This window comes from Rhamphochromis sp. 'chilingali', assembly GCF_963969265.1.
Source record: "Rhamphochromis sp. 'chilingali' genome assembly, chromosome: 1".
NCBI classification, from domain to species: Eukaryota; Metazoa; Chordata; class Actinopteri; order Cichliformes; family Cichlidae; genus Rhamphochromis; species Rhamphochromis sp. 'chilingali'.
Window position 1 is genome coordinate 47,092,110 of NC_137929.1, and position 14,884 is coordinate 47,106,993.

The following is a 14,884-nucleotide window of genomic DNA, read 5'->3' on the forward strand; positions in this document are numbered from 1 at the left end:
TCAAGTTAGGAGAGTTCAGGTAGGGAACGGACCTGGATCAATTCTCCACGGGCAGCAGTCGGAAGAAAATTATAGGTTAACATCATTAGAAACACCCAGCCTGAGCTTTGGCTGAATTGTTTTGCAGCTTCTCTTCCTCATCCTGAAAAAGCAAGCTCCAAGGAAGCTAATCTCTCCTTGAAGACATGGAGTGCAGTTCCAGAAGCACGAGCATGAACATCAACAGTGGACAACAATCCAAGAGACAATACCAGAGTCCTGAGCAGAGAGGTCCAGCATGGGAAAGCTATGAGCAAACAGCATCAGAAAGAGAAGATCCATCATCTAGATTGGATGGATGGAGATGCGTTTCCAGCAAGCTGCAACTTCACTGTGTGTGAAGGACTTTTGAGGAGACTGTCTGAGTTTGACATTTGCCATGTTTGGAGCAAGATGGCAATGAAAGAGACAGTGGGACAAAGAGATACACGGGACAAAGCTGAAGAGAACGGACTGTCATTGGACTGCAAAGTGGGAGAGGAGAACGGAGTGAGAGGAGCAGATGAGGACACAGAGGAATGCTGTTGTTTTAGTGTGGGGAATCAAATTGGGTTAAGGGATTCGGGGAGACGAACGACTGCCTTGAAGTGAAGGATTGACAGTGTCCAGACTACCACAAAGGGGGGAGGAAGACAAGAACTGAGGTATGCAAGTGAACTGTTAGAGAAAACTGAAAGGTGACACCACACATGCACATTATATGTACTAGAGATAACACAAAATCATACATAAAGTGGCACACATCCAAAGAGGGTATTTGTAGAAGGGGTTAATAATGCACAGAGTGGTTGCCTATGGTAACCTGCAAGCATTTGGGGTTTAGCTGTGCCTGACTATGACAGAGATTTTCATTTAGATGTTTCTGAAACAAAAGGTGGAGTGAACTGAGTTTTGTTTCAGAAAAAAGGGGGGAGGTACATAAAAGGACAATTGAACAATTGAGTTGAACAATCTTGACATTTAACCACTGGCTAATGTTTTCTTATGACAGGGTTACAGGCTGGGAGTAGAGTTAGTCCAAGGGAGAAGCCCTGGGAATTTTTTGAGAGAATGTGCAACTTTCTTGTGAATCTCTAATTGTGTGGAGTTGACGCATGGCGAGGTCCATGTGCCAAAAGAGGGTTTTCTGGGGAGTTTCATTTTTAAGTTACAGATGGAGCGATGGAGTTATGGTTCTGTAAGCGGTACAGACACCAGGAGCATGCAGTGCCAGAGGAGAAGTGGGTCTGTTGGAAAGGGCTCAAGAGGAAGTGGTCGGGCCCAAGCTGGACCAGACAATTCGAAGTGATGGAAAGGATCTCACACCCAGTCCAGCTGAAAAGGAAAGTCGAGACCTGGCAACACGGGAGCCAGTGTGCTGTGGCGGAAGAGCCTAGGAGGTCTGGAAGGCTCTAGGCCAAAAAGGGGGACTCAACTAATTACCCATACATGGACCCCAGCCCAGTGGCAGAATAAATCCCCTGATCCATGTAACGAACTGAAGGGTAGTCTACTCCGGAAGTTGATGAAAGAAGAGGAGCAGAGAATCACCCGACTCGGAAGATAGAAGGACAGAGATTAATTCACTCCAGCAACTCTGAAATCAGGGTGGAGCAAACCAAACGCAGACCCCATGATGCCACTTTTGGGAAATGGGGAGAGCCTCTATGAAGTCAGTTTGTTAACAGATTTAGAGTGTTGATCTGCCATGGGGCCAGCTCCAGTAATCAGGATGCTTTGTCCATAATCTATAAATCCAGAGGACCAGTGGGTGTCACCAATGGAAAAGACGTACTCCTCATCAATGTCTCAGGGGTTTCCCTGGCTAATAAAGTAAAATGCTGAGAGCCTAGACATAACACTCAATGGTCATGACCATCCTCTAATGGCATGGAAATTCCACAATCCAAAATACTCCAAACAATTTTGGGATGAGGAGTTGCCTGGGGTTACTTCTCATCCCCTACCCATCCCTGTGGCTTGTCATGTCTTCCATAATGTTGTGCTGTGGACATTTATGTGCTTTTGTGCAGAGGAGTTTTTTTGTTTCCTGTTCTCGTGCTGTCCTACCATTGAAGCACAGCATGAGTGGAGGTCTCTTTTTTTCCTCTTGTACTTTCCCGTTGTTGTGTACATTTCAGTGTTTTTCTGTAACGCTACCGATCTCTGACTTGTAACCCCGTGTGATGTCTGTGTTATGAGTGTAAGGTCGGGGGGGGGTTCCCATCTCGCTGCAGGGGCAATCTGCTAGTGACAAATAAAAGCTGTTTCATTCATTCATGTAGGGGCCCATACTTCTGGCAACAAAAGGGCTAAAATACGGACTATGTGACGGAATGCAGAGATACTTAGTAGGACATTAGGAGTTCACATTAAATGACATATCGATCTCTGTAGGTACTAATGGAAAAGGGGTAATTTCCTCATCAGGAAACAGTGTTTTTGTTTATCAGATGGACTGCAACGTCAGGTTTATGTCGTTAACTTGCAATTAAGAATTAATGATAATTTAATGGAGTAAAAAGAAAAGTAATGTAACGAGCAGTGTGACAAATTACTTTGTCCAATGAGTAATTAAATAACATACTCTATTACTTACCACATTCCAAGTTATTTTTAATACTTTCCTGTTTTTTTTAAATTAAAGACAGCAGCACTGACTGCCACATTATTCCTGACCTGCAATAAAAAAAGTGCTACCACTACTTTCAATCAGAAGACAGTATTTTGTTTGACTTTATTTTAACTTCTTATTTTTTTTTAGCTTTGGGAACAAAACAGATGGAAGTGACAGTGCGTTTGGGTTTAAATGCCATTTCACAACATCAAACTCATCCAAATGAGATGTTCAGAGCTTTTCATTAATCATAAACAAAGCACGTGAAAAGTTTAAAGTGAGATTTCTGTCACTGTTGCTGAGAGTTCAAGGTGCCAACAAACACCTTGTGATTATCCCTGACACTCAAAAATCTGACAAAGCAGCATTAGATGGTACTCTAGGAATGATGCCGCTTATTGTGTTATCAGTTCTTGCACACTAGGAGACCTTTGACAGGAAGTAATGTCAAAGATGAGAAAAATGTTGCTGTTTAAACAGGTTATGTGAACAAAAAAAAAAAAAAGAGAGAATAATGTATATCGTTTCAGTTTATTTTGAGAAGTCTCAACAGGATCTTTAGCTTTATTGTGAAAGGTTTATATAGAAAATAAACAAGCAGACGGTGGAGCCACACAGTGGTTTCACCGTCGTTGTTGCTAATGAAATTAAGCATAAAAACAGTCGCTCGTCAGTCCATGGTGTGGTTATTTTAAATATTAGTGAAAGAGAGAACTTTAAGAAATTAATATAGCCACTACAGTGACCATCACAACCATGAAAAAATATTGCTGTAAACGGTGTATTTTGCGACACCACGAAACCAACAATAGCGTATAATATGAAACAATAGATGTTTTAATATCTTCAGCCAATAAATAACATCATATCAAACAGCCCGAACAGTGTAATGAAATTTTTTTACATAAAACACAACTCTCTCTGCCCCCCCCCCCCCCCCCCCCCCTCCCCCCCATGGGGAGGAGTTGTGTTTTGATTTTAAGTCCACTGTCATTTAACATAAAGTGGACAAAACAAACAAACATAACACATAATTTTCAGCAGAACTGAACAAACTGATGTGCCAAAATCATAACTGTAATCTGTATTCCCCACAGAATTACTTGCACACTCCAAATATGCCTTTACCCTCATAAAATTAAAAATTAGATTTTTTATTTCTTATTTTTCCTTAATCTGAAAGGTCTGTGAGTTGTTTACCCCAGTGACTGACATTATGCTTTACTGTAACAACCATAACAACCGTAGTTAGTTCACCTACTTCCTGCATTGAAAGATTGTATGGTTGTCACATCTGATGAAGATGTGAAGGGTGTCAAACCACAAAAGAATTACCCGTTAAACAACAATCCACGCAAGGCATCCAAAATTATCTGATGTCAGATAACATTCTTTCAGTTTCTGTTGATAAGTTGTCTCGTTGTCTGTCTCAGTTGTAGCCTTTTTCTAAAGAACAACGCACATTCTGACACTGTGGTGTCTAGTGATGACGTGTTTGAGGAGAGATCTCAGTCCTTATCAAATTATTCACATTCTCCGACATCTAAGCATGAGCGTGCTTTTGATTTTAAAAAGAAAAAAAGTGACTGATCAGAACAAATAACAGTTCAGACTTTCCAGAACAGTAAGTTAAGATTGTGTGAGCTCACATCTCATCATTTGCTGATGTAGTGATTTGTGTTGCTTTGTCAGCATAAAATAATTTATCTACATGTCACTTAAATCATTATGATAATAATTAGTATTATTAAAGAACATAGAGCCTTGTTCCTGGATTGTTACCATCCCAACTAATTTCCTCTCATCTGAAGGTGACAGTTTGGGTTTTCTTCCAGACACACAGTGTGAATAACTTATACTTAGGTACATTTGTTTGAGCTAATGATCTTGAATGCATTTATTGGGGTTTGAATGTTAGATAGGATGCAGTTAGTTTAAGTAAATGGGCAATAGAGACATGCATAAAAAACTTCAAGTTTTTATGCACAGAAAACACGCTATGAAAACAGTCCGTTTAGAAATGGCTTGTAAATCTACATTTCTCTGTCTAATCGCTTCACTGGCTATGTCCATACTAATGCGTTTTCATTTGAAAACGCATCGTTTTCTCTCCGTTTTGGCCTCCCGTCCACACTGACACCGTGTTTTCCCAAGGAAAAACGCATACATTTCAGAGCAGAGCTGTCCCGTCACAGTGTGGACACTCGAAAAAGCAGACTTTCTAAAACGATGACGCATTTTATTCAGGTGATGCAGTCATGTGACCAATTAAACTAGGATAGCAGAGGGCATTACACAGCAGTTGTTTGGATTGCTCTCAATTTTGACAACCCTAAAAAAAGATTAATATCAATTTGTACATGCTCCAGATAGCTTTTCTTCCAATTCTTTAATTCTCACTCACGCGCATGCGCAGGACTGGAATGTAAGTGTTTCGGCGGTTTCAATGTGGACGCACAACTCTGTGAAAACAACTGAAAATGCTAGTGTGGACGCGGAGCATTTTCAGACAAAAACACGAAAACAGTGTGGACGTAGCCTGAGTTCCCTGGACATTTCCATTGCTTTTTGGTCAGTGAAATGAGTGGTTCAAACCAATCATTTTCATGCTGGTAAAAACTATCAGTCATAACCTTCTGCACCACCTACATATGTTTATGAACCTGTTTGGAAAATCCTAAATAAATTCAAACTTCTGTAGTCAATTCTTGCATTCTTGTTATTAAATTTCAATAAATCATTAAAAGTCCCATATTATCATGATATTCCTTCCCATGATTAGTGGATGTAAACTTCTGACTTACTGTGCTCTTAGATGATTTTCTCTATGTGAGTAACGTAAGTCAGTTTAATGATATTGTAATAGAAACTTTAAAGGTGAGACTGGGAAGTCAAGGAAGACATTCTTGTCAACAAATTGTATTGAACAAACTATCATCTAGCTAGTTGGACAGTGGATTTGTTCTGTTGCAATAATAACTGTCTTTTACTATAGAAATTGTACATCAGCAGTTTGCAGCTGGAGGTCATCTGCCTTGGCCAAGGTTGTTGTGTGTTTTGCCCTTTTTCTGGCATGAATAGGGAAAATAGATGCAGAAGTGCTAAAATAACAATGAGATCAAATTCTAAATAGGAGTGCCTTAAAAATAAAATTAATACACACATTAAAATGCTTTATTACATTTGGTTGAAGCAGCAATTAAAACATTTCTATTTTTAGTTTTGAAACAAATCTCATTTACTAACAGTTGGTTGACCCAGGACACGTTGGAGAGATTATATTTCTTGGCTGGCCTGGGAACGCCTTGGTATTCCCCCGGATAAGCTGGAGGAGGTGGCTGGGGAGAGGGAGGTCTGGGCTTCTCTGCTTAGGCTGCTGCCCCCGCGACCCGGCCCCAGATAAAGCGGAAGAAGATAGATGGATGGAAACTAATCTCATTTCCTGACAGTTGGTTGAGACATTTGCTTTCACTGTTCATTATCAGTTATCAGGTACCATCTCAAACTCATGAGCATGAAACATTTCCTCATACCAGAACAGTTTACTACACATTGTATATGATGCGGGAAACAGCAAGTAGATAAAAGGAGGAGAGTCAGAGAGAGAGGCTGTATTTGACGTACAAGTGTCTTTGTGAAGACAGACTAACAGATTGACCATGTCGCTCTCCGCAGTGCTGCTGCTGCTGCTGCATCTGACGGTCTGCAACTCGCAGAATATTGATTTCTTCATTAGCAATTTAAATGGCTTTGTTGGTGCAATCAACTTCTATACAAAAGAGAAGTTTGTAGTAAATAATTCTTCTTCGGTATGTACAGGTTTTTTTCTAAAATGTGTTTATATTTTGAAATGTAGGTTTTCTTTACTAAATTCCTATTCACTGTGACTCCACAGCTGACCATTCGCCTAATGGGGAACAATCTCAACTGCACTCCCGAGTTCTCATTTGATTGCCAAAATAGCAACTGTGGGTATGTGAGCACTTTGGTACGGACGGTCGACCAAGAAGGCAGCGGAGAGTGGTGTCAGAATGAACTTAGGTCTGTTCAGCCATCTCCCATTAATGTGGTTGGTTCATTTGGGTGAGTGTACCTCGAAAATATATAAAACGAACTTATTATTCATATTGTTATCATTCTCACACACACACACACACACACACACACACACACACACACACACACACACACACACACACACACACACATATATTAGTCCATGTAGTGTTTTGCTATATACAGTGTAACACGCTGAAAACTGACTCTCACACTATTTTCTATTGAAGGGTCCCTGGTGTTAATTGGGTGAGTGGCATCAAAAATAACATTGGATCATGGACAACTGCAGTAACATACGACCTGAGGAACCGCTCTGACATCAACAAAGAAAACTCCTCACCCCAGTCTACCATGATCCCATTTGTGAGGTGAGCCAACTCACTGTTTGTGTCTCTGCTAAAAAAGCAACAGCAGTAGCAGGACAAGAGTGACTGTGGCATTACTGCAAACTTCAAATCTGATATTGTTTCCATGTAGAAGACAAAACTGCTCACAGTATAAGGGCAAAGTCAAAAAATATAGACAAAAATATAGACTATAACTTGCTGCATGGTCAACTTTAACCGCTATTGCAACCACTGCCTCCGTAATAAAGTGGCAATAAACTAATTAAATGAACAAAAATAATTTACCAAAAATAGTTTCCACACTAAAACGTTTGCATTTAAAGGTTTTAATTGTAATCCTATAACTCTTTCCTTAAAGAGCTTCTCTTACAGTACCCCCAGGCTCCAAATGAGAGAAAAACAGAAAATGAGGATGAGTATGAAGATGAGTTAACTTCTTTGTCACCAAATGAGAAAAATCTCTTTTAAGTTTAATTTAACAAACAGACTTCCTGTCAGAAACCTCCTAAAATGAGAAGTGCAGTTAAAATGGAAACATCCCCTGAGAAACTTCAAAGAGAAAATATGCAGTTATTTTATACCTGTGGCAAGTTTAAATTTAAAAAGATATTTTATTTGTCTGTTGTTGTTCCTTATGGCAGCAAATTATAGAGTAATTTTAATGTTCCTCCATGTTTGCTGTAATATTTAAGTAGTTTAGTGATGCTTTAAATTAAATCTCACTTAATATATAAACTATACAATTTAAAGTTTTATTTTGAGACAGTGAACTGAATATTGCTATGTTTAAAATTACCAGTGATCAGGCTGTGGCTGTATTTTGCAGATTTTAAGAGTGAATGCATGGAGCTGCACATTAACTTCACACTAAAGTGAATCCTGGAAAATGAAGATTGTATTTGTAATTCTTTCTCAGAGTTCCTTCAAACTGTCGGAGAGATTTCAGCCTGTTGATGTTTGACCCTGATGGGGATCAGGTTAAATGCAGATATGGAAACTCCTCACTCTCGGAGTGTAACGGCTGTGAGCCACCATCTGTCCTCAGCCTCTCATCAGTGAGCATGACTGTTAATCTAATGTTTAATGAGACAGAAGGATAGTTGTAATAATAAACATTTGCTCATTTGATCTCTTTTCCTTTTTTATTCCTCATGCAGTCCACTTGTACTCTGTCGTTCGGCCCCACTGCCGACAGTAATGTGGGCAACTATGGAGTACAGCTGCTGATGGAGGACTTTCCCAGGAAGAACATCACCATGACTGGAGTCAATGGCACAAAAACAACACAAACACCTAACGATGCTCTCAGCAAAATACCGATCCAGTTTGTTCTGATAGGTACAAGTCCATATTTTAATAGATGGAGTTGAACCTGTAAAGATCTGATCTAAACTTAGAAATACTGTTCTAACTTCGAACTATGAATTCCACCCCGAAAGAAACTCGTTGGTTTTCTGTCATCTTTCAGTGGATCCCCAGGTCTCATCCTGCACAGAGGGAGACTTTTTGCCCAAATTCTTGCCTCCAACCCCAAACAACAGAGCTCGGCTCTACACGCCTGTTGATAAGACTCTGGAAATCAGCATCAGTGCAGAGGCACAAAACTCCACGTAAGTCAAAGAAAAACACATTTGACATTCTTGACATTGTAAAGTAAGGTTAACTATGTCCCACAGAACTGTTTTCAGGTTAGACAAGAAATACATTCACACATCAGTCGATTCCTGTCATGTTTCTGTTCATTGATCAAATCAAGATTTTATCCGTTGCGTTCTGTTTAATCTGTGCATCAGTCCTGCACTGGCACACAAAACAGGTTTAACAAGACACGTAAGAGCGTAACACAGTCAGATGTATACAAGGCTGTATGAGATATAAAGAGTAGGTTCAACACATATTTAACCCAAAGAGAAGTCAAATCTGTTTTAAGGCTATTTTGCTTTGATGCAACATGAGTAAATAAAAACTCGTGAAATTATGTTTAAGTAAAATTTGGCTTATTAACTCAAACCCTTAAAACCAAACAGAGTCAGGTGAAGTCTCTATTCAAAGTGATGCTCATTCACAGACAAACACTTTGCTTTGTATGTCGTTGAAGAAGCTATGAGAATTAAGTTGATTCATTTTTTGTTTCTCTCTTCGATGAAGGATCTCTGAGCTGCTGTTCAGCGGACCATATGATGCAATTCAGAATAAAATTGGACCAGGAAAGTTCACCCTGAGATGGACGCCATCTAAATCACAAGACAATGACACCCTCCCCTTCTGCTTTGTTGTCCAGGCACTTTCCAAGTCAGTACCTTTTTACAAATTCATCCCTTAGAGCATGAGTGTTTGGCAGAAAGCACTTAAGCATAGACAAAAGAGCTTGTTTGAATGGGTGAATGAGGCGTGCTGCATAAAGCAGAAAAGCACTAAAGAAGAATCAGTCCATTTGCAATTTTGCAGCCATAAACTATATTGGTGAATGTTTAAATCTGACTTTATTAGAAAATTATTTAGACCCCAGGCCCAGAAGGAGTCATGGCAAGAAAATTAAATCCCCCCAAAAAGCCAAAACCCCTTCCTCTGCTTCCAATGACCAACCAAAAAGTTATTGGTTTGTCATAAACAAAGTTTGTTTATGTTAGACTACATCCTAGATAATAAATTGGAGTTTTGCTGTTGAAGCTATGATGTGATGCTTCTATGCTTTATTCATATATGGTTACATTTTAAAATCGTGACATTTGGAGCGGGTGTGAAATTACAGATGAGCCCAAACATGTTTTTCCGCCCTGAAAATTTCATGTGAACATCTTCTGTACTTACCAAGATATACAGGCTGTAAAATACAACAGAAATTCAAAAATAATAAATATCAGCCAACAAAAACAGATAACTCTGTGGGGGTTCACAAACAGATTTTTCATTGAATCCGTCTACACTACTGGCATTTGAAATTATAATTACTAAAATGAAAAAGGTGAACTCAAGGACAAATTTGAAGTCACCTATAGGCTTTATTTTGCAGATTTTACACAAAGACCCACTTTAATGTTGACTCGAAACAATAACTTATTACGCTTTACTCATTCCTTTTGTTAAAAGACAATGTTCCTTAATTGCCTACTTATTTAGAACAGTAACATATATAATGCTATTAGTTAAAAATATAATCAGATTACAATAATACATTAGTTTGAAATGTGTTGCGCCCAAAACTGGTGATTGACAGGTTTAGCTGTCCTAGAAATTTTTTTATTGTTTTGTTTTGTTTTATCTGAAGAGATTATGAAGATTATGTGAAAAACAATAAACTATCTAAAACAGGAAAAATAGCGTATCTGTTAGAAGGGGAAGTTGCAGTGCAGGAAATGCTTTAATGAGGCAGATCAGTAATGAGTCTACTTACTGCCAACAAACCAAGGCTACGTCCACAACTACATGGGTATTTTTCAACTTTTTTCCAAAAATCCCATGCACATGTACAGGTTTGAAAAAATACTTCTGTCCACAATAAAACACCAAAAACGCATTCAAACTCTGTCAAGAACAGAATCATGTAGAAATGTTGGCCAATCAACATTTGGCCAAGTGTAGAAGCCTGGGAGGGAAAGAGAAGTTGGAAAGGCAGCTAATTATGTGCCACTGTTCAAGTGGCTTTATAATTTTGAATGTTAATAACCAAAGACAGTATTTTGGCTGGTGTAGAGTAGCAACCTAGGAAAGAAAAATGCATAAATTTATTCAAAACCATGGTAACGGATTTGGGTTGTGAGAGCGTCTGTGTTGAATGGAGAAGTTCACTCTGACTCCTCCGTCCTTTTAAAATGGAGGGACAGTAACTGTGTGTGTATATGTAAGTGCTTTAAAAGTGCACATGGTAATATCCACCATTGCAAAAATTCATCTCATGTAAATAATAACGTGGCACAGAGCGTGATGCCAAAAACGTTGTGAGTAAATCCCAGTTTTCCTCATCCACAGCTAAAAGCAAAATGCAGTTTACATGTGAACGAAAGGCCCACATGCATAGAAAAACCTGCGTTTTCAAAAATACCTGTGTACGTGTGGACATAGGCTAAGGGTCATCTAGAACTGTTAATCAAACACACCCATATTACTTGTACATATACTTTGTGTCATTAACAGCAAAGACGATCTTAAAATATAATATAATCTCATGGAAATAATGGAATCACTGTTCTGATTTATTTCCGTAGGGAAACCAAGTATCACTCAGACCTTCGATGTGTCAGCGTGACTGTTGGAAATAGTCCTGTTAGTAGTGCCCCAGCCAGTGCTTCAGCTTGTAAGTATCAATGCCAGGAAGTAACTGTTAACAAATTTATAAAGTTGCTAAATGTTTCTAAGTCTGCGTATTTGTAAATAATTTTTGACATTGTTGCAAAACTCATTCATGAAAAGCTAAAACAGGATAAATCCCTGTAGATTATTACATTTACATTTATTTTAAGTCAGCTTTATAGCCGTTTACCTGCTCATGAAACGATTTGTATTGCCGGGGCAGTGCTCAGAGCTTTTTTTTTATCTTTAAAAGCCATATATAGATACAGTTTTTAAACTTTGTGACAGCATTTGTCAGCCAATCAGGTCGACTAAATCTTTATGTGTTTTTAAATGAAAAGTCTATCTGGTTGGTCAGAAGTTCTTTAATCATTTTCTACTTGTTTTAGTTGTCCTGGTCGTGGGATCTTTCCTTTCAATTCTTATTCTTGCCTTCCCTTCCATGTAAGTATGTGTCTGCATATTTAGATCTTTTTTTGCCGAAATGTGACATTTTGTGTATTTTTTAAACGTGTTACGCCCATAAAATTATTATTGCTATTATTAACTTTTAAAATGAAACTAAATCAACCCCATTGATCATCATTCTGATGTTGAGTTTTTGTCTCTTGTCTCAGATGAATATGGATAAAATCAGAGGTAAGTTCTTCTATAATCAGATTTTCTACCATAGCATCAGTACTAATAGTACCACTGGTATTGCTAAAAGTAGCAGTGTTGATGTCCAGTGATTGAGCTACAGAAAACTATGAACACACACACAATGGCTATGGCAACCTCTGTAGGAGCATACAAATAATTCGCAAAATATGCTAACACCACACAAAGCACAACTTATTCTATGACATATTCCAGAAATGAATCACATCAGACAATCACTAAATATTTAACATATCAATCTGAGGATTATCTCAAATGTAAAAAAAAAAAAAAAATCTATGAATTCACTGTTTCTAATTTCCTTCTAGATTGAAGATTGACTCTGGATTGATGCAACAGTATCACCCTCTACTGTTACAACATGAATGTCATCTGACTCTGCACAAATAACTTTTTTCAAGTTTCTTTAAGTTTTATTCCAACCAATGTAATCCAAGCACTAATTGGAGTTTTTACTCACTTGTCCTCGCTTGTTCCAGGCGATTTATTGAATTGATGTAAATTTCATTTCTGATACTTTACCTTGATTTATTTTATCAAATTATTAATCACATCATCTGTAACAACACCTCCTATTAGTCCACAAACTACTGCACTTTAACCAACACTTTCTAGTCAACTAAACACTACTTTTATAAACCTTTCAAAAACAACATTCCCAGGCAATACTCCTGTTTATGAGTATGAATTACAGATAGTAACTGTTACCAAACACTAAAGCTTCATAGACATGTTGCATCAAGAGCAAAAACTAAACTTGCATGCTTTAATGACCATTAAAATCTAAACAGCAAATTTTTGTATCAGTTTTACTTGATAGAAATCCTCGTCATTCTCTGATGGCAGTGCTGATCTTTGAGAGGAAAAACAGAGAGACACTGACTTGGATTGGATGTGTGTGATGATGATGTTGTTATTGTCATGTTAGCATTGAATTGTAGGCGTGGCAGGGAAGATTGAAAGAAATGAATGGATGTAACATCACTTTTACTCAGATCATGTGATCAGTTCCATGGATGCCAACTTCCACCCCGACCTTGTATAAATGATTTGTTAAAAGGCAAATAAACAACGATTCCTATGATGACTTTCTTTTTAACTGAGTATGTCTGACTGAGGCAAGTGCTTTTTTGCACTGATGAACACCAAGAAGATTTTTAAAAGTCGGTAAAATACAGATTTTGTGTTGCAACTTACCCCAGTTGGGTACTGGGATGTAACAGTGAATTAATCATGTGAAATATTTGTAGTTGTAGGTAGGTGATAACATAAAAAGTGTAATAATCATCTAAATTTGACAAACTATTATATAGGAGTGACAAAACTATAGAGGCTCTGGTGCCTTGCTAGCAGGTTATATCAGGGCGACTCTCCAAAACATTCAGAGATTCATTATGCAACAGGAATATGCATGGCAAAAGCGAGGGAGTTAGACCTAGTGTTATGGCCCGTCTAGGCGTGGCCCGACCATAACATAAGAGCGATCCATCCCTGTCCAACCCCAAGCAGCACATCACGCAAATAATACTTTTTGGCAGTGATTTATTTACAATGAGTGAATTTAGAAACAAAGGAAGGGAGCAAGTTATAACTTGGGGGTGAGCCCAAGGCCAAAAAAACAAACAAAAGGGATCTCCGGGGTAAATCAAACTTACCTATTCAAAAGAATTAAACCAAACGACAATGACTTACCTCCCTACCTAACAAAAACAGGAGAAAACTGTATTCAAACAAAAAGGCGGTCCACCCTTACATGCTCCTACATTAAACAAACATTGCTAAACAGTGAACACAGTCTGCCGGTTGGGTTGGGCTGAGGATGAATCCCCTGGCAGTTCATGGCGGTCTCTTCTTATGTGCTGCCTCCCGGTCATTAGCCAACCGGTATGATCCGTTCACTCTGGATGCACCAATCATGGAGAAGCACCTGCACACTCAGATTTACATATTAAAATTACAACAACAGTCGTAACACCTAGATTCACATTTTTGTAACTAGACAGTATCTATAGAAATACTCACAAGAGCTGAAATTTTCAGTAGACCCACCAATCGTGTGGGAGCCCAGATATTCTCCCAATGGATGATCTGATATCCTCGTGTTGGTGTTGTTCCCAGACCATCATGAAAATGTTGTTCCAGGTTCAACATTGCAAGTGACCAATCACATTGTTGTGACGTTATTCCTTTGCGCGCCAAGCCATTCGTGCATTTATGAAATTCCAATGTTGCAAGGACAATATCAATTCTGCTTACTGTTTATTAAAGGGTTACGGTTAGGGTTAGGGTCTGTTGATCGGCGGACAGAGGCGGTTTCACGCAGCTTAAGTACAGTTTTTTGTTTTACGCCGGTTTTTCCCGAAGTCGCAAAAGTATGACGTCACAACATTCTGATTGGTCACTTGCAATGTTGATCCTGGAACAACATTTAGTATGATGATCTGGGAACAACACCAACACGAGGATATCAGATCAACCTTCTCCCAATATGTATGCATCATTAACAGTATAAGAGATGCCCTTTACTTGCCACTCACATAAGCCTGACACAAGCTTACTGAAAACTTTATCCACAACAGAGCCATGCCAACTGTATTTGGTCAACAGCTGATTGGTGGTGTGGAAAAACTATGGCTTGAAGTCTGAAATGATCTGACCAAACTCAAACTTCATACGGGATAATATGGGATTAATGCCAAACAGAGCAAGCTTAATTTAAGATAAAATATCATGGACTTGACAACAGATTTTAAAAAATTAATTGCAGTTCGCTGCTGTAAAGTTAGTTCAAGTTTGAATCACAGAACTGTCTTCCAGAAGAATGCTGTCTTGGTTTTGTTTTTCATTCCTGGTTGGATTATGTTTGCTAAACACTGGTCGTTAAAAAGTAATG

General features: G+C 38.5%; 1 protein-coding gene across 1 annotated transcript; it reads left to right on the plus strand.

Moving 5' to 3' along the window:
* Nucleotides 1–6,111: 6,111 nt before the first annotated feature.
* On the plus strand, nt 6,112–13,066 carry LOC308393646 (uncharacterized protein). The gene is made up of 12 exons (XM_080877601.1): nt 6,112–6,127; nt 6,311–6,444; nt 6,531–6,718; nt 6,922–7,062; nt 7,958–8,096; nt 8,199–8,379; nt 8,510–8,651; nt 9,190–9,333; nt 11,247–11,335; nt 11,721–11,775; nt 11,949–11,970; nt 12,300–13,066. Exons 3-11 carry the CDS (start codon nt 6,546–6,548, stop codon nt 11,950–11,952), a joined length of 1,068 nt encoding a protein of 355 aa, XP_080733727.1. The 5' UTR covers nt 6,112–6,127; nt 6,311–6,444; nt 6,531–6,545; the 3' UTR covers nt 11,953–11,970; nt 12,300–13,066.
* The last annotated feature ends 1,818 nt before the right edge of the window (nt 13,067–14,884 follow it).